Source organism: Setaria viridis, chromosome 5 (assembly GCF_005286985.2).
Source record: "Setaria viridis chromosome 5, Setaria_viridis_v4.0, whole genome shotgun sequence".
NCBI lineage: Eukaryota > Viridiplantae > Streptophyta > Magnoliopsida > Poales > Poaceae > Setaria > Setaria viridis.
In genome coordinates, this window is record NC_048267.2 from 2,307,348 (window position 1) to 2,325,801 (window position 18,454).

Genomic DNA, 18,454 nt, shown 5'->3' on the forward strand with positions numbered 1-18,454 from the left:
TTTGAAACAAAGAGAATTAGTGTCGATTTGCATGGGATATTCAGAAATTCATAAAGTACTCATACAAGTGCAAACCAACTAAAAATTATGTGTAAGTTGTAGCTGTCAGTAGAGATCTACAAATTTGTAATTGAAATTTTGTATAATTTGAAGCCATTTGGATACCAAAATATTCGACCAAAGTTTTGACAAAGAAATAATGGTACTAGGAAAAACATATCCTCCATTTTTATTAGAAGTGAGTGATAGGTAACATGGTTGGGAAACTATGCCAAGGAGGGTGTGGGTTTTAGTATAGTTCCACAAAATGCATCCCACCCTGGGTGCTAGCCCACTATCCCTGAAAGCCATAGATAGTGAACCAATTGGTGAACCGCAAGTGCATGGATCAGTTGTAGCTTTTTTCTTAGAGTATTCTCCCAAGATTTATCAATCCGTGGAACAAGTGAATTGTTGGCTCTCACTTTATACTAATCTTACTAACGAAATCAGGCAATATGGGTTGTGTAGAGAGATAAACTAATCTAAACTAACAAAGAGCAAAGGGTGATACAAGATAGAAAACAAAGATAGATACGCATTCTCTCCCTAGGATCTAGGTTCACATGAATATGCATCTACTACACAAAAGGGGTGGTGCCTTCACTAGCTTCATAGAGGTTATGTGCTCGCTCCACTCTTTCCCTCCTACATACTGTCACTACACAGGGGTACTCAACAACCTCGCTCACACATCTATATCAAAGCGTCCGTAGAGTTAAGCTAATCACCACGATTACCACAAACTCTACTAAGAATATATGTTGATTAGAACACATATGAATAAAGCATTGCAATGACATAGACCATGAAGAATTGATAGGCATAAAGTACATGTAGCAGTTACATATCAAGGATCCAAACAATCCTAGGGATGAATAGAGGCTTTACCCCATCATCTTACAAAGATTGATGCAAAAAGGGGTGAAGGGGACTCTGGAGAACGTCGTCACTAAATATGGTGGCGAGGAGGTGCAGGAACACCCTAGGCCGATCGGCCTAGGGCTCCTCAGGCCGATCGGCCTGAGGGCTTCCTTGCGCCTCCTAAATCCCGCCGACGTTGGTCGTCGTGGTGATTTGATCTAATCTCTGTTTTTCATCTTGTGACGGCGGCTAGTTCTAAACTCCTCGGGATTCCCCTTCTTGTTGAATGTCTTGGGTATTTATAGTTGGCGGCGTCGGTTAGGTGCCTTTGAAGCCAAGTTTCTGAAAAATAACCCTAGGAACATCGTGGGCAACCTCCTGGTGAAAGGGCGCGACGATCAGAGCTGAAAACAGGCAAGACCGATTGGCCTCAACCCTTGTAGTCCGATCGGCCTGCCTTGTTTTGGCTTCCAATACCCGAGTGCTTCAAACGACAGTTGTAGATCTTGTTGAGCCATGCAATTTTTCATGTAAATGCGCCCCAATCGGAGTTCAGATGAGAAAGATATGATCCGTGCAAGTTTTAGTTCTTCCTGCAGGCCTACAATTCAATGTATGCGTTTGAGCTTTCCAATATCCAAAGTCTGGGCCCAAATCTAACTTGTAGAAAAAACCTTCATTTATGTCGTATTTCCTATGATTTTACAATATGATCCAAAACACAACACATATGCGAATATGGTATTATTCCAGGTGCCAAGTGGTGGGTTAGTATAAGAATATGCCTGAAAACACTAGTTCAATGACACTAAAAGTGTGTCAATAACAAGCGTCAACGTTAAGCTACCTCCATTGTCAACTATAAAGACGTAGATCATATGGATCAGGAGCTACAATATTTGTTTTAAAAGTTGACTCACTCCGAATCAGTATAAAAAGGGTATGAATTTTCAAAAATAATGTTGCTACATATTACCAGTCACGATTCATGACTAGAGCTGGTACGGTAGAAATGATCCTTAGCTTAATCACTGTTCAGCTCTAGTAGCCGCACGAACCAACGATAGATATTGCCATCTATAACAATGAATTCGTGGCTAGAAATGATGTAGAAATCGTCTCTATTTAGGGGGTGTTTGGCTTCAAGAGGGCTAAAGTTTAGCCCTGTCACATCGGATGTTTAGATACAAATTAGGAGTATTAAACATAGTCTAATTACAAAATTAATTATAAAGATTGAGTCTAATTCGTGAGATGAATCTATTAAGCCTAATTAGTCCATGATTTGACAATGTGGTGCTACAGTAACCATTTGCTAATGATAATTAATTAGGCTTAATAGATTCGTCTCGCGAATTAGTCTAGGGGTTCTGCAATTAGTTTTATTGTTAGTTCATATTTAGTCCTCCTAATTAGCATCCGAACATCCGATGTGATAGGACTAAACTTTAACTCCTGGTATCAAACACGCATGTACCGTTCGTTGGCTAGAGCTAACCTTTAGTTCGTTTGTAACTCTACCGCCTAGCCCTACTGTAACGCACGTGGTCCTGGTACTGCCATGGCGGCTTGGGTCGATTGCCATGGCACACAAAGCTGGCAGCGACAGTGCAACAAACGATGGAGAAACCACGGAGCTACGGCGTGATGTCGTCCACTGCAGGTGCAGGGACACAAGGTAGCTAGCTAGAAAATCACCACACAAGCTCAGAGCTAATAAATCGTCAATCGCGACGCGTGACAGCGCAGGGCCCCGGGCCCGGCCTGTTCGATCACGTAAACAGTAGACCGACCTTATTGCGTTCTCCACAAGCGTTTGAAAGAGTGGCGACTCGATGGATCTCCGAGAGAGTCCTATCGAGCAAGTTATTAGACCATCACTTATTCCACATCGATGGGCCGAACGACATGGATCGTGTCGCCTTCCACACGCAGAATTGAATCCCCGTCTCCGTCTCCGTGACTGACTAGCTTCTCCGCTCGTCCTCCCCTTGTCTGGACCGGCGCCAAAAGTTTCCAAGAGCGCGACGAGAGAGAGAGAGAGAGAGAGAGAGAGAGAGAGAGAGAGAGAGAGAGAGAGAGAGAGAGAGAGAGAGAGAGCGTCTGAGTCTCTTGGATCGTTTTCCAGCGGGGTCGTCTGTGTCTGAACCACGACCTTGGACCTACCTTTGCTAGCAACGGCGCGCGGGCCATGCATCGTCGTCTATCCATCGTCCACGCCTGCGCAGCTCAGCGGGGCCCGCGCCCGGCGACTAGCCGGCACGCGGCCCTGGTCCGAGACGCCGACGGATGCGTGGCCCCCCGCGTCAACGTATCTACGTCGCCGTCGACCGCCGAGTCCCCGCCATGCATGCCACCTGCATACTGCACGCAGCTCCTGCCCGACCGGCCGGCCGGGCCCCGATCAAGCATAGCATATCCATCCACATCGTCCGGCCGCGCGTGCAGTGAGCGAGCGTCCGGGAGAAGTCTCTCGCCAAGACTAATCAAATCAAGTCTTGTGATTTGAGTAGTCATTAGTCCCTCCTCTTGACTTGCTACCCGTGTCGATCTGCCGGCATCTCGATGTATGTAGTAGGTGTGGTATTGCGATGGTCTTGGTTGGTTACTTGGTTTGAGCTCGTCACGACCGCACGTACGCACGATAGCTGGACGAAAGCTTTTGTGGTCTCGAACAACGATACAGAACCATATGGGTAGATTTAATTTGGAACAATTAAATTTAGGGAGCTGAGACGATCTATTTTACACGCAACTTAGCTTGCAGTACGTTCTAGCAAATAAAGCGGAACGTAACTCCCTCCCATGATCAATCGGTTCAGGTTATAATCTCGTCTATCGATGGCTTTCCCCGGCATCAAACAACGTAAGTTTCATTCGGATGATGTGTACGTCTATCCACATGGAACATAAACAGGGAGAACCGCAACATATAAGTGGTTCGCAATGCAAACTACTCCCAAGTATGCACAAGCTGCTAAGCACCAAAAATCACTCCGGGGTTAGATGGTTCACGTGCGGCCTACGTCAGAGGGCATAGGTTTATCCTTCTTCTTTTTTTTTTTGCTTCATCTATCTATGGTAGAGGAGAAGTACTGGAAAGTGGCCCATCATCCCGCATTGGACTAGCTCAAGAAAAGTATGCTCGACAAGGCGATAATTGGCCTGTCGCCGCCGATGTATTTCTGTCCACATGGAAATATATGCACATGCTACGAGTAACGACTAAACGCTTCCAAGGTGAGTTAAACTTTTGCTGAATTCACTTGTTGCAAAGTTGGCTTCTCGAACCAAAGAGATCCTTTAGCTATCGCCGGTGTCATATGTCAGAGAAAGTAGCTAGCAACGCATGCTATCATCACTCAACTTTTAATCCGGTGGTACGGAGTTAACTCGAGGATAATAAGCATATTCCATCAAATTAAACTAAGCATATATACATTTCATAACCAATAAAAAAGTCACGCAAATATTTGGTTTTCATACATAGGAGTTGGTTAGGTTTCTTACCGTGAAATCTACCAATAATCCGACTTCTTTGAATCCTACCCTTAGTAAGGGTGTTCATATTTTCCTTGATTATTTCAAGAATTTACTGCGCTATTCTTTCAATGGAGGTGATAAGCGACATGCCTGTTGACAGCAAGTGCATATGGTGACTTCGTCGATCTCAAAATCTGTTGATCTGGTGTCTCAGAGGTGTTCATAGGGGTAGTGTGTATATGCATGCATTCATAGAGTTAAGAGTGTGTGCGTGTCTATGCCCATACTATTTTTTTTAAAAAAAAGGAAGATGTATTCTATTTGACCTGGTCTTTAAAGTTAGATTCTGATCATTGTTTCCTCACAAGCTAGATATGGATCCACTTGGTAGTAATAGTATACAAACTTTAAAGATTTCAAAATAAATAAATCTTGTAATCATTACCAGTGACATGGAGGTTGAAAAGGTGGGTGTTGAACAAGGTAAACTGAAGTTTTACTTAAGGTCATGCCACAGTCGAGTGCTAAGCTTCGGTTTATTGCAAGGTTTGTGAAAGTGATGAACATGTCAAGCAAAAGTGCCCTGCTCCAAAGAATATAATACAATGGGTTTGCCACGCTCTGTATGGTAATGGTTTTTTCCTTCCATATTCCACAAGCATCAATCAAGAGTGTCATATACAATAGAACAGCCAAGGTAACTGTGGAAGGTGGTCAACTAAATATGGATTAGCTTATCGTGGAACTTCAAAGTCATATTCCTAGTCATAGCAACTGGACATGGGATGTTTGGAAGGAGGAGAATGCTTTCTTTGTGATACTTCCTAATGAAGACGATCTGCAACATGCCATTTCATTTGGTGAAATGATGTTAAAAGAGAAGAAAATCCACCTGAACTTTGAGGACTGGGTTGAAGAAGAGGAGTGCTCTTAAAAATTGAGCTTGGATTAATATCTTCAAAATCTCGAATAAATTGAGGGAACTACCTACTTTGGATTCTCGGATCGATGATTGGCGCTCCACAAATGGTCGACACCGTGAACAAACAAAAGTTCTTTTTGGTAGGGTTATTGTTTCGGTGATTGATTCCAAAGCTTTTCCAAAAAAAAAAACTGTCTGATGTCATTGGTGATCGCCAGTGTTGAATCATATATGGAGACATCTACTGCCTCCAGCCGCAATCTACTGGCCTCCAAAAAAGAAAAAAGAAAACTAAACCTACAGGCACATCTAATCCCTGAATCGTGAACACTGGTCCTCCCCTGGAAGTCAGCCATGAAGTGCAAGAAGCTCAAAATTCAGTTCCTAATGTTTAGGACGTGTAGAAGGACTAACGATACCAAGGACAGCTTTATGAATTCGGATTTACTAGCCATGTCATCACACTGATAAGGCAGTGACGGAGAGCTAGAAGGGGATCTGCGAGTTTGATTTTTAATTTGGCGTGAGGGCTTCAAAAGTCACTTTCCACTGCTTGCTTAGTTTGATAGAATGGCACAATGAAGGGTGGTTTCAGTAAATAGCAGTTGCCAATCATAATTCGGTAGCACTTCCAGAATGCCGTTTCCCCAGCCTACGCAAAATGCCTATTCTCTTGAAATGATAGCATTCCAAACCAAACAACTATCTGCAAATTGCACAAACGCACGACAGGCATTCCGAAATGACGTCCCTGTAAGATAACATCTATGAAATGGCGCACACAATACCTGATGCTAGTTGGCTTTCCACTTTTCCCCCTTGATCAAACCTCATCCAAAAGTTACATGGACCAAAACTTGGGGCAGGATTACAGAAACATTTAGCAGCGACTACAACAGTATCAACACGCTGCTTCCAAAACTGGACAGACCTATGTTGTACAACTCTTTTTGTACCACAAACCTATAGAGGGCAGTACAGAGGGGAACACCAGAACGGTGTACACAGTCAGATTAGTTGAGCAGGCTACAACAGCAAAATTCCCATATGTTCTATTGACTACCGATGGCTAGTAACATGATAACCCCCACATACAGTAATTCATACAATAAGGAACCGCCCCGCTATGATACTGGAATTTAAGCGGGATTTTGGTTTTGGTCCACCAGCTGTTTCTTCACCTGAAATATCGTTAACATAAAGAGTGTCAGTTTGAACTCAAACAATAGTCAGTAAATAAACAAGCAATGTACTTAAACTGGTAACATCAGTATAGCATCTGGAAGGCATCTATCTGCTACACAACCATGCTGTTCAGCAGCAAGAACCTCATGTAGTTACTTCAAACAGTTGAAAGTATTAGCATGTCAAATCACTGAATCAGATGGTGATTCCAACCCACAACTGCATAGCCCATATTTACTATTTTGTCAAGACCCAGCCCTGTTGACAAGTGCATTCAGAGATCCATAAATACTATGTTGTAAGGATCAAGCACAGTGTTACCCGGACACCTGTCCTATTTTTTTTACTGAGTCAGACACCCTATGCCCGTGTTTGTGGTATCAGTATTTGGCGTGTCCCACAAAAACAATCTGCTGAAACAGATACTCGAACCCAAGTCCCGACACCCGCTCTGGGTCCATGTTACATTAATCAAGCACTGTACAGATTAATATGTAGACAGGTCAAAAACACATGTGAGTTCTATGTCCTAATCTGTAGTTACTATGTGCCCTAAGATTTCTTTTTTGAACAGAAAAAGTGTATTTTCCATCCCTAAAGTATTGCAAAAGTGAGACATTCATCCCTCATGTTTCATTTGATGCAAATCAACCCCTAAACTTACTAAACCGGTGCATTTATGATCCCCACCTTAGTTTAATCATGGTTTAGTATCATATAACAGCTGTTTTGGTCATGTAATCATCTTGCTAATCACTGCTTAGCCATAACAGTTCGGTGTGAATCAGTTCCGTTAATTTTTCCTAAAAGAATTATGGGTAGCCATTTTGGATGATTTACTGATTTTTTATGGGTTTCATATTTTTGACTCATTATATCACTAACAGTGTTATGTGGCATAAACCACCATTAGATGGCAAAGACCATTGTTACGTCAAGGTGGGGATGATTAGTGCACCGACATAATTAGTTAAGGGATCGAATTGCACCAATTAAAACATGAAGGATGAATGTCACACTTTCAAAATACCTAAGGGATGAAAAATACACTTTTTCCTTTTTGAACAGATTCATGGCATTCATTCATAATCTTTGTCTCTCACCAAATTTTATAGATTTTTCAGGCACAAAAAATAGGCCACACTGCATGTTTTTATTGTATAGAATGAGTAATAAAATAAATACAATCCACCAGCTTGTAGGATTGGAAATTACCATGTTTACAAACCTCAGCTGCTTCTGAACTTCACTGGTCTTCAATTCCTACACCGGAATATAAAATTCATGAAACAAATAGCGTTGATGAAAAAAAAATTGACAGTAACAATAGACCAACCAGAGGTTTCTTATACCACTAGAGGGTACGATACCAAAAGGATTCTGAGGACAACTACAACCACTAGGGCAGACTACCACTGATCAATCGTTTCTGATGGTACATTAAAAAAAAAGATCTAAATGTTATTGGTTGAAGCAGAATCCTCACTACAGAAAACCCTCTTATTAGCAAGGTTAGAAAAGGCGCTAGGCGCTCTCTAGGCGGTGACCCACCGCCTAGAGCCTAGGCGTGCCTAGGCAGGACTAGGCGTTTCAAGGCGTTTTTCTAGGCAGTGCCATATACATACATATACCTTGCCATACACATCATATACCTCTAAAAGAAAAGAAAAACAGGGGACCAGTTGGCCTTGAGTCAAAAAGAAAGCACATCAAAGCAGCCCAACTATCCAACAGCCCACCTCCGCCCCTGCCTCCTCTGCGCCTGCCCCCGCCTCCTCTACCGCCACCCTTCCTCCTCCGCGCCTGCCCCCGCCTCCTCTACCGCCACCCTTCCTCCTCCGCGCCTGCCCCTGCCTCCTCTACCGCCGCCCTGCCTCTTCCTCCTCCACGCACCCGCCCCTACCTCCTCCTCCACCCGGCCCCTGCCTCCTCCCTCCGCACACCCGCCGCTGCCTCCTCCTCCTCTGCCACCACGAGCCGCCTAGGGGACCGCCTACCCCCTAGGCGCCGCGGTACCTCGCCGCCCAGCACATAAGGCGCTTAGGCGACCGCGGAATTCCGCCCTTTCGAACATTGCTTATTAGTTCCACCCAGTCTCAACCAGAGAAAGAATTGCTCAAATATCTAAATTCCAGATATCCACTTAAGGAAAAAAAGTATTCCAATGACAAAAGGATGCATAGATTGTAGGTGTACACAAAATCATGCGGGCACACACTCATACACATATAATCACAAGAGTGTGTCGAATGAATCCATTATTTGAAGAAAATACTGTACCCATGGTTAAATAATTATTAAGTGGTAACAAAATCAGTTCTGGCTGTAGTTTCTTTTGCTACAGCTCTTCAATGTCCAACATATTTCAGCCATATTTAGGAAGGGATAAGGCACCCTGCTAGTCTGCTCGAACATCCTTTGTTTAAAGAAATAGAGTACCCTTTTAAAATTGTTTACAATTATACAAGCATACAGGTAACTTCCATGGGTTGAACAATAGTATGCAATACCATAAATCTGGCAATTGTATATAACTTAGAAGCCTCATATCAGTCATTCAAATCTTTATGCATTTTATCATTTTCTTTGTGGAACTCTATGTATAACTGATTTCATTGATAGGCCTTCAGAATAATAGAAATGTAAAATTGACAAAGAAAATTATTTTGGGTTCAAAAGTGATATAGTAAAATTTAAGGAACTAAAGACTATTGTGAACTAGCTGGATATAAGAAACAAATTAAAAAAACTCGGAAAAATTGTCATAAAAGCATTATGACATGCTAGTCATGGTATCAAGGAAACAAGGTGCAAGAATTGTCATCAAGTGTATGGTTCAAATTAGGTTACATTACCACCCTGCAAATGCAGTTATTTAACTGAGGTAAAATGATTTACACTATTTTAGCAATTGTAACAAAATAAGTACAATATTACCTGCGGAACAGCACAATCAGCATGTGCTGGATCCCAAAGAAGACAACAAAAACATTCCCAATCATCTGTCTGTACAACATATAGGGGTGCCCTGCAGGATATTCCATGAGACAAAATATTTATGGTGTACCTTTATAAATGCATAAGATACAAGGGAAAGTAGAATTTATGTTGGCATAAAACTTCCATATGTTTCAGTCAACAATAACAAAATTTTAGTTTCCAGCAAGTTGGGAAATAGAACTAATGCTTTATTTTGAAACCCAACAAGAGCCACCAACAAAAAGGGAAATGAAAGAGAAAAGAAAAATAAATATAAATAAGGTATTAATAATAGTGATATAGTAAAAATAAAGGAAAAAAAGGAACTCCCTCTGTCAAGGTGGATAAAGAGGAAAACACAGCAAAAAGGGATGCTCTATACAGAAAAGCAAGATCATCATTTAATTTTTCAGTTACATCAATAGCTTCACAACCAATACAATCAGGGGGAAACGGTCAAACTGCACTATGTATGATAAATTTGTTACATTTTAAAGAAGTTAGATTGCCACTGGTTCTTTTAATTTTACACAGGTGACACATATAACAGTTCGGATGGGCATTTTTTTGAAATTTTCTAGAGGGAGGTTCACAGTAACAGTTCGAAGCACTACCTAATGTGCAATCCCACCAAAAAATCAATATTTCATAGAGATGTTATTTTTATATCCCACGTCTGGCCATTAATAGACCAAACTTAACCAGCTAAGAGCAACTCCAGCAAAGCCCCTACTCAGGCCTCTACTCAAAAAGTAGGGATTGAGGGCAAAAAAACCCACCCCAGTAGGGTCCCTACTCAGGCACCCAAATTCCCTCTTCCGGCCCCTTCTCCCACAGGTCCATAGGGAGGCCCCTACTCAGTGGTTTCGTTCGTTGACTATGAGCGTCTCCCCACTTCCACTTTGCCACACAGGCAGCCTCGCCACCACCGCCGGCTTCCTTGCCGAAAAACACCACATCCAGTGCTCCTCCGCCCTCCCCACTATCTGCAAGTGCGCGTACAAACGCCCACAGCCGCGCCGCTCGACCACATCACGCGCTGCCCATCCACCTACCCCTGCTAGGCGCCGCATAAGATCTAACCGGCGGCGGTGCAAATCGGCACGGGTGGACACCAAATCCGGCCGCAGCCAGTACAGATCGGCACGTGCGTGGTCAGCTCCAGCGAGTTTGTCGCCAGGCCTCCTCTCGTACGGCTACTCTTATTCGCACAGGCAGTCAATAGGGATTGGACAACAGTGTTGGGGCTCGCGAGGCAGCAGGTCAACGGCGCGAGGCTTGGCAAGCTGGCATTCACATAGCCTGGCAACAGCTGCGCTCGTGCAGACAAGCGGCACCAGGGGCGAGGCAAGTGCAACCTGCAGCCCACAAGCTTGCCGCCAGGCAGGGTGAGCACCTAGCCACCATTTCATCTACACAGCAGCAAGACGAATCAACAGTCCAATTCCAATTTGTTTGAGGTATACAAATGCAATTATCGATCTTCAATCTCTCTCGTATGTGCAGATTTTTAATTTGTTTAAGGTAATAAGCAATAGTGTTGGCCTGATGGGTAAGATCTGAGCATTCACAAGACAAGTTCTGGTAGTTCAGACTTGTATTGCGTCTTTACTTGTTGTGCTCTGAATTTCACTAGGGAATAACCTGTTACTCTAGATGGATATGCAATTTCAGAAGATAGCTGACCATTCCTGCAGAAAGAAGACTAAGAAGACTGAGAAACAATGTTTTCCTGTAATTTTTTAGAGAATTGTGAAGATGGTCTTCTCCGACGATGATGACCTCATAGCTCAATGGTGGGAGGATGATGATGGATGTGTCCGAGGCCAAATCCGACCATGATGAAAATTTTGCTGTAGTTTGATCCTAATTTGTCGTGCACCATGTTGTGACATGAACTATGTGGTGTGATGGACAATTTCTTTATACCTATGGTTTTATGTTCGAAAAAATTGAATTTGAATTTCAATTGTCATCTTTGAAATCACAAATTTAAATATGGTTTATTTGTATGCATTACAAATATTTTGTTTGAATTGTTGTTGTGTGAATTGAAGATTATACATAGAGCATGTATGAAAATAGAAAAGAAAAATGAGTAGGAGTCGAGAAGTAGGGGATATTGCTGGAGCTGTGTGCAAAAAGCAGGCCCCAGAAAAGTAAGGAGAGCCCCTCAGGAAGTAGGGGTCTTGAAGTAGGGGCTACTGCTGGAGTTGCTCTAACCATGTTTTGACCAGTTTCTGCCCAATCCCAGATGGGAACCACTACTAGCCACATTGTAACATGATGGGAAAGAAAAGTTTTAAAGCTTCCAACGAAATAGCTGACCAAAACATCACTCGGGGGAAGTGCTGTTGAAAGTGTAACTCAATTTTGCATTAAAATTAGCTTTCATTAAGTTGTGAAATTCTTTTCTAATGACAAAATAAATACTAACAAGACAAATATATACCTAGAAACTTTTTTTATCGAACACGCAGGAGAGCTGCGTATCTTTATATTAAGAGAGAAAGAAGGGGAAAGATCCCCGTACAAAACAGACTCATTTCCTCACAAAGGAGGAAATAAGGCTGCTGCAGCATCCCACAGACCTAAACTAAGAAACTCTCACTTGACCCTCCCCTTGACCCTGAAATAAATCCTGAATTTTTTTAGCACCGGCAAGGCCCCAAAGCCTCAACTCTTCTTTAAAGAAACTTAAAAACAGAAAATTGCATTACCTTCTCCATTTGCCACAGACAACTTGCTTGTCGGAGTCTCCTGGGTTCAAAGTCTCACGGCATTGTATCCAATTACCAATGGAAGATTGGCTTTGATTACTCGTTTTGCACAACTATGCAAAGAAAAAAAAACACGGTTAAGAAACTTTGTATAGGGAACACTACTAATACAAAGGTAGAAGCTTACATTAAAATTGGTTAGTTCAGCGGGGTCAAATTCAGAGGGCTCATCAAAATAACCATCACTGCTGCACAAAAAATTAAAAACATAATCATGAGTGTTGCAAATTTAAGAAATGGTCCAGGGCCAATTATTGTATGACAACAAAACAACATAACACATGATATCTAAATACAATTTATACATGTCATGGACGGCACGGGCCCATGCAGTGAGCAGGCCCAGACCACTGCTGTAAATAGTACCTTGCAGTTACTTTATAAGGACTTACGTGTTAAATGATCTGATCGATCAGTAATGATTAAACACCCACTACTGGCTACTAGTCAGAAATTCCACATACTTCGTAAATATGGAAAGGTAGAAAAGGCGCAGAAGAAGAGACAGCAGGTAAAGTTCCAATAATAAAACACTCATCATATCTTCTAAAATGGAAAGTAAGACTGTTCCTTTTGAGAGAATGGTCAATTAGCTATCAGATAGAATAGATAACTAAGGTGGTTTGGAAATACAAATAATTTAAAATAATAAATTGTAATTTATTTGATTTAGCTATGTACGTATCCAATGCGAAGACCAGGAAGAGCATATCAACAAAATCATACCTAAATTTCAAGATGATGTTTCTTGAACAAGAAATTAGATCATAGCAATCAAAAACAGTAAAAAAGGTGTAACAAATGTTTCTCCACGAAATTAGCAACCTTCGGAAACTGAAATTTGATATACCAAAAATTACATGACCTAATGCAATGATATGCAGTTCTCTTGCATATTCGAGAAAAAATTCATAATTAATGCAAATGTTGGAACTAATGCCTTGCATAAATAAGCACACCTCGAAGTTGAACCAGACCATTCTGGTACTTCTGCTTGAAAATCTCTACCAATTCGAACCCCAGTAACATATGGTTCAGCATCCTTCAGCATGTAATCTATATGACTCATGCCATGAGGCCTTTGGTTAGTATTCCTGGAAGGCAGGACCTTGCCCTCTGAGAGTTTGCCGTAAACACTCTTAGGTTTCTTACACAAGCATGGCGCACAGTACCATTCATCAGTTGGTAGTTCCTTAATAGGAGGGGCGCAACAAGACAGATGAAATGCTGCTTCACAAGAATCACATATCAGCATCTTTAATGAATGCTCCAAGCAGCCACAAGTATTGCATGCCAACATTGGGTTGGCATCACTATCAGTGAAATCATCTTTTATTCTTGCTCTTGATTCAGTTATAAGTCCATCTTTTTTCAGTATGGCAATGCAAAGATCCCTTGGTGACATATGCTCAGTAATTGGTTCTGTAGGGCTGATATTTGAGGACGAACATTCAGCAGCATCCTTTTTGTCTAGAACCATGGAAGATGGTGACATACTTGAAACCAAGCTTCTACCATTCGTAGCAGAATTTGGCTCCAATGAAACCTCGGTAGCCTCTTCACAATCTAGGATAGGACCTGTCGTGTTGGCTGTTGAATTGAAAGGCATTGCTTCTGAGGAGACAACCGGTAGCACTAATGACGAGTGGTCATCAGACGTTGCACAATTTTGAGTCATCGTTTCTTTAGCCTCTTCATATGTTGTAAGAGAATTTGAATCCTTGTCCATCTTCCGCCTTTTATAAACATTGCCATCCTTCTTCTGTGCAGATAGGGAGCACATTGTGTTGGCAGTTGGTAAATCAAAACAGCTTTTGGGCAAAGGGACTTTTTCTGTTAAGGTTGATTTGCACTCTCCATTTTCATGTGAAGATAGTTCTCTGTAGCTATTTGAAGAGCATTCGCTCCATTTTGGAGTCATCTGTTACAGCACATATGACAGCATGCAACAAACTGTTTAGAACCAAAACAAATCAATACTGGAATAAGAATGTAAACTCATACTGAACAACTCATCTACTCACGAGTTATAAGATCATACCTATCTGTTGCAGAATATTGCTTAATGAGATTCAAACATAATTAAGTAATCCAATCATCCAAATTCTATGAACAAGTTCCTGGAAGGTGGATAATGAATTAGAAAAATTAGAATTAGAAAAATTAAGATCTCGGTCTGCAAAAAAATAAAAAAACCAATATCACTAAAGAGCATGCTATAAGGTTTCTGTCATGCAACCTAATTCTTCACAGTTTTCAGAATTGTACCAATTTTCTGAAACAGTGCAATGAAACACAAACGAAACGATTATAATCCACAAGCTGACAGGCTTTTATCATTTAAGAGCTTTGCTGAAATTTCAAAACAATCCTATTATATAATAACACAAGCTGCACATTATCAAATGACAACCAAGAAGCCCGGGTACAGAATAAACAGATTTTTCCTGCGCATTTCGAGGAAAAAATGAATAAACACATTCATCCTCACAACAAATAACGAGTCTTAGTGTAAGACCAGGCAATGGGTCGTCACTGCAGGCAAGCAATACTGGAGAAAGATAGGAATTCCAACATTTCAACTCGAAATATCCAGGGGTTCAGTTCATCACCAGAAAATAATGAAATCAACTATATAGAACCAGGTTACACGACAAAGGAGGGATAGCAGTGCAAAACCACTTTTACCCTCAACCTCAACTCATAGATATATATATATATATTCCTCCTATCCTTCAGTTTTGATCCGAATTGCAGGCATCACCAGAGAAATAGCAATAGATCTGTCAAAAAGAGTGAACATTGCTGAGGCATAAATTGGTCCTAGGTTTAGAATTAAAATACGTATGACAAACAAATCTCAGATTCAATAAGTTTAGTAAAGCATATGCCTGTAATCGATCTATAATCAGAGAAGAGAGGAGGTAGTGCTAGAGGATCATGTATCATGTAGGGATAAGAGGAGGCAGGGACACAATGGGGTAAACAGGGGCTGGGAGGGTAGATTACGGATGGCGTAGGAGATGAGGGAAGAAGAGGATTGTGGCAAACTTATTAAGGAGGTAGGGGAGGTAAGGAGACCCTCCCCCCATACCACCTAGGCAATTATGGTGTGAGGTGAGGCGGCACCATACACAAATAAATTAAATTAGTATTTTAAAAGCAAAGATATAAATATCAGCCAGAAAAGGAGAAATAGCAATATAAATGGGCCATTACCAATCTGGCAATCAGTCAATTAGACAAGTAAAAGCTCAATCCCAGACTTAACATCCCATTAAGCACCCCTTCCCTTCCCATGCCCTAGTGAAAAAAACAGTCCCCTCTCCAATGCTGTTCTCATTCATGGCAGCCCATAACCACACTACGTCACCACCTCCCAGAGCCACCATCCAAAGAAGCTTACCCCCATACTGTTCCCTGCTTCCCCATCCATGTTGCAAGCCCTTCCACCTATACCAGCGATAATACCTACCTCTTTGACTGCCACCATTTCCTCTGCCTCTGTTGCCGCCCATCTCATCTATCTGCCAACCACATCCTCTACTGGAAGAGCTGTTCTTCCCTGAGCTACAATGTGATCTCTTCCTATTACCTGCCTGAGATGGTGGCAACCCCTTGAAAATCATGGCTGGGGTGTCTTGGATAAAAGGAAAATTTGGTTATGGACAGAGGCATTGGAACATGATGTGCCTAAGCTAACCGTGTATCTTTTTGTGGCCTATATTTTGGAACAGAAATCCACAATTGCAAATCGGAAACAAACTCATCATAGGTTCAAGAAACGCGGCCGGTGGGGGAAAGACTGCCCCCACGGTATTTCACTAAGAAGAGCTCAACCGGAGCCCAGCCAAGAAAGGTCGCGAAAGGTGCCCCCCCCCCCCCCCCAACATGCATGGAGATGCTGCCCCCTGTGGTTCGGGTCTTGACCCGTGCTTTGAGGCCCAAGCCATGACCAACCCCTTACATGAGGGCCCACCCACCACAGGTCAGTTCACCCATGCCGACCAGGGGAACCAACGAGTGACCTTTTTTGCCTAGCCTGAAATTTACTCCCATAGGGATTCAAACCCAGGACCTGGGGTGCTACTAAGGTCACTACAACCGCTAGGGTACAATAAAAGAAAAGGGTGTACCCAGTGCTGGAAGCTCCCACGCAACGTGGAGTCTAAAGAAGGGAATTCACAGACAACCTTACACTTACAAAATGCCTATAAAAATCTGCAGAGAGGCTGGTTCGAACCCAGGACCTACAGGCCACAAGTGGAGAGTCTCTACCACGGCACCAGGTCTGCCCTTCAAATAGTCCCAATAAATGTTAAGAAAAATTCCAACTAGTAGAGATATCACTACATTGTTTGCTATGACTGCATCTTTCACTTCTTATCCTATCCTAGATCCTTGAATTTCGGCTACCACATGGTGCCTCAAATTGTCCAAATACAGTTGATACCTTACAAAAGCACAGTTTAAATTTGCTGAAAATATCATGATAACTAAGCAGTTTAATTCGCTGAAGTTATCATGATAAAGTAAGGAATTGGCACAGCACATAATTGCCAAATCGCAGTGCTAAGGATCACCTAAAGACGGAATTTAGGAAACATAAGAGTTACGGGAACAACTAGTCGAACAGAAGCTTAACAGGAGATACAAACAGTTTGAGGCACCATGTCATGTCTGAATTCATGGATAAAAGGGTATCTATTTAGTTCAAGCCAAACTCCACCAACTAGTTTAGAGAACTCGAAATAAAGAATCGTCTGAAATGTGCATTACATCAAAATTATTCATGTTTTGCCTAAACGACCAACAGATTGACACTATTTTGCTGTCCTAAAAGCAAGTAATTAAATGCTCTGCATAACTGTTCTGGAAGCAACCAACTCAAAGGACGAGCATACGCATTCATAACATTGCATAAAAAACATTAAATCATTGCCGCCTCATCAGGCAACTAGTGTTAAAAAAAATGGCCTCCTTAGGAAGATCTTGGGCACTACAAGGTGCCCGGCAGCCCTTGGGGCAGCAAGGTGGACGCCTGGATAAGGTGTAGACCTTAGCTGCCGCTGAATCAACGTCCTTTGCTGTCATTCTCACCCCTTGCTCCATTTAGACCACATCCCCGCCACCACTAATCTCATCCACCTTCTCCTTCCTTCCGCCGACCCTTCCTCATCATCTTCCATGACCACTCCTTCCTCACCTCTCTCCTTCACCATCCATATGCCAGATCAAACAGCCGCCACCTAAGCGAGCTAGGAACTTGGCAACCCGACCGCCCGACTAGCGCAAAACGACAAGCCACCTAGGCAGGCTAGGAATTAGGCGCCCCAATCGCCCAACTAGCCCATATGACTCCAGCGTAACCCTAATCCTTTTTTTCGTTTTAAAAATTGCTCTCATGACATACCCAGCTCAGAAATACTCCACCCTCCCCTTCCTTCCACCTAGCGCCCGACTAGCGCAACCCAACCGCCCGACTAGCGCAAAACGACAAGCCACCTAGGCAAGCTAGGAATTAGGTGCCCCCACCGACCGGCTAGCTCATAACCCTAATCTTTTTTTTCGTTTTAAAAATTGCTCTCATGACATACCCAGCTCAGAAATACTTCACCCTCCCCTTCATTCCACCTCCTCACCCTCGTTCCCCCTATCCTCACCTCCCTCTCCTTCAGCCTCCACAGCCAGTAACCTACACGCCGCCTAGAGGCGGCTAGGCACTAGGCGTCAGGGTCGGATCCAGTAACTAGGATCCCGATAGTTTTTTGCGAAAAATCGAAGTTATTTGGTATAATACAGGTATATACTTGTACACGGGCAGATCCAAATACAAATAGCTTACACTAGGGTTTGGGGAGCTCAGTTTGGCACAGCCAGGGACGAACCCAGTATAGGACATGGGTGTACAAATCGAATCTCATCGGTAAAATACATGGTCAGATCCGAATCGAACACAAATGGCATGCATTTGGGGTTTGGGTGTTCCATTTCGCGCAGCAGGACGGGGAGGGAGGGGAATGGGCGGGCATACCCCTGTCGGATGCTCGTCGCCGGCGAAGCGCCCGTCGCCCGACGAAGAACTGGCGGGCGCAACTCGCCCTGTCGTCGCCGCTCGCCGGAAAGGAAGGCCGATAGTCCGAGACGGAGAGCGGGGGGAGGGGGGGAAGAACCGGACGGGCGGACGGCCGGACGGGAATAT

At 42.9% G+C, this 18,454-nt stretch overlaps 1 protein-coding gene across 5 annotated transcripts; it reads right to left on the reverse strand.

Annotated features, from left to right (window-relative positions):
• Nucleotides 1-6,097: 6,097 nt before the first annotated feature.
• LOC117856803 (uncharacterized) lies at nucleotides 6,098-18,454 on the reverse strand. 5 transcript variants are annotated; one of them, XM_034739204.1, is made up of 9 exons: nucleotides 18,287-18,454; nucleotides 14,948-15,035; nucleotides 14,294-14,372; nucleotides 13,212-14,173; nucleotides 12,380-12,440; nucleotides 12,193-12,305; nucleotides 9,431-9,521; nucleotides 7,709-7,756; nucleotides 6,098-6,489 (listed from the first exon to the last, which is right to left on the reverse strand). In XM_034739204.1, exons 4-9 carry the CDS (start codon nucleotides 14,171-14,173, stop codon nucleotides 6,448-6,450), a joined length of 1,317 nt encoding a protein of 438 aa, XP_034595095.1. In that variant the 5' UTR covers nucleotides 14,294-14,372; nucleotides 14,948-15,035; nucleotides 18,287-18,454; the 3' UTR covers nucleotides 6,098-6,447. The 5 variants fall into 5 exon arrangements, with proteins under 5 accessions (XP_034595095.1, XP_034595094.1, XP_034595096.1 ...); XM_034739203.1 differs by having other exon boundaries at nucleotides 14,941-15,035; XM_034739205.1 differs by lacking the exon at nucleotides 14,948-15,035.

What these genes read in the sequence shown, in the direction of transcription:
- LOC117856803 (XM_034739205.1), bottom strand. Translation starts at nt 14,173, where the DNA reads ATGACTCCAAAATGGAGCGAATGCTCTTCAAATAGCTACAGAGAACTA. An exon ending in GTCTGTGGCAAATGGAGAAG is followed by an intron (nt 9,522 to 12,192) that starts GTAATGCAATTT and finishes AATATCCTGCAG; the next exon opens with GGCACCCCTATATGTTGTAC. An exon ending in AGCTGAGGTTTGTAAACATG is followed by an intron (nt 6,490 to 7,708) that starts GTAATTTCCAAT and finishes ACGATATTTCAG; the next exon opens with GTGAAGAAACAGCTGGTGGA.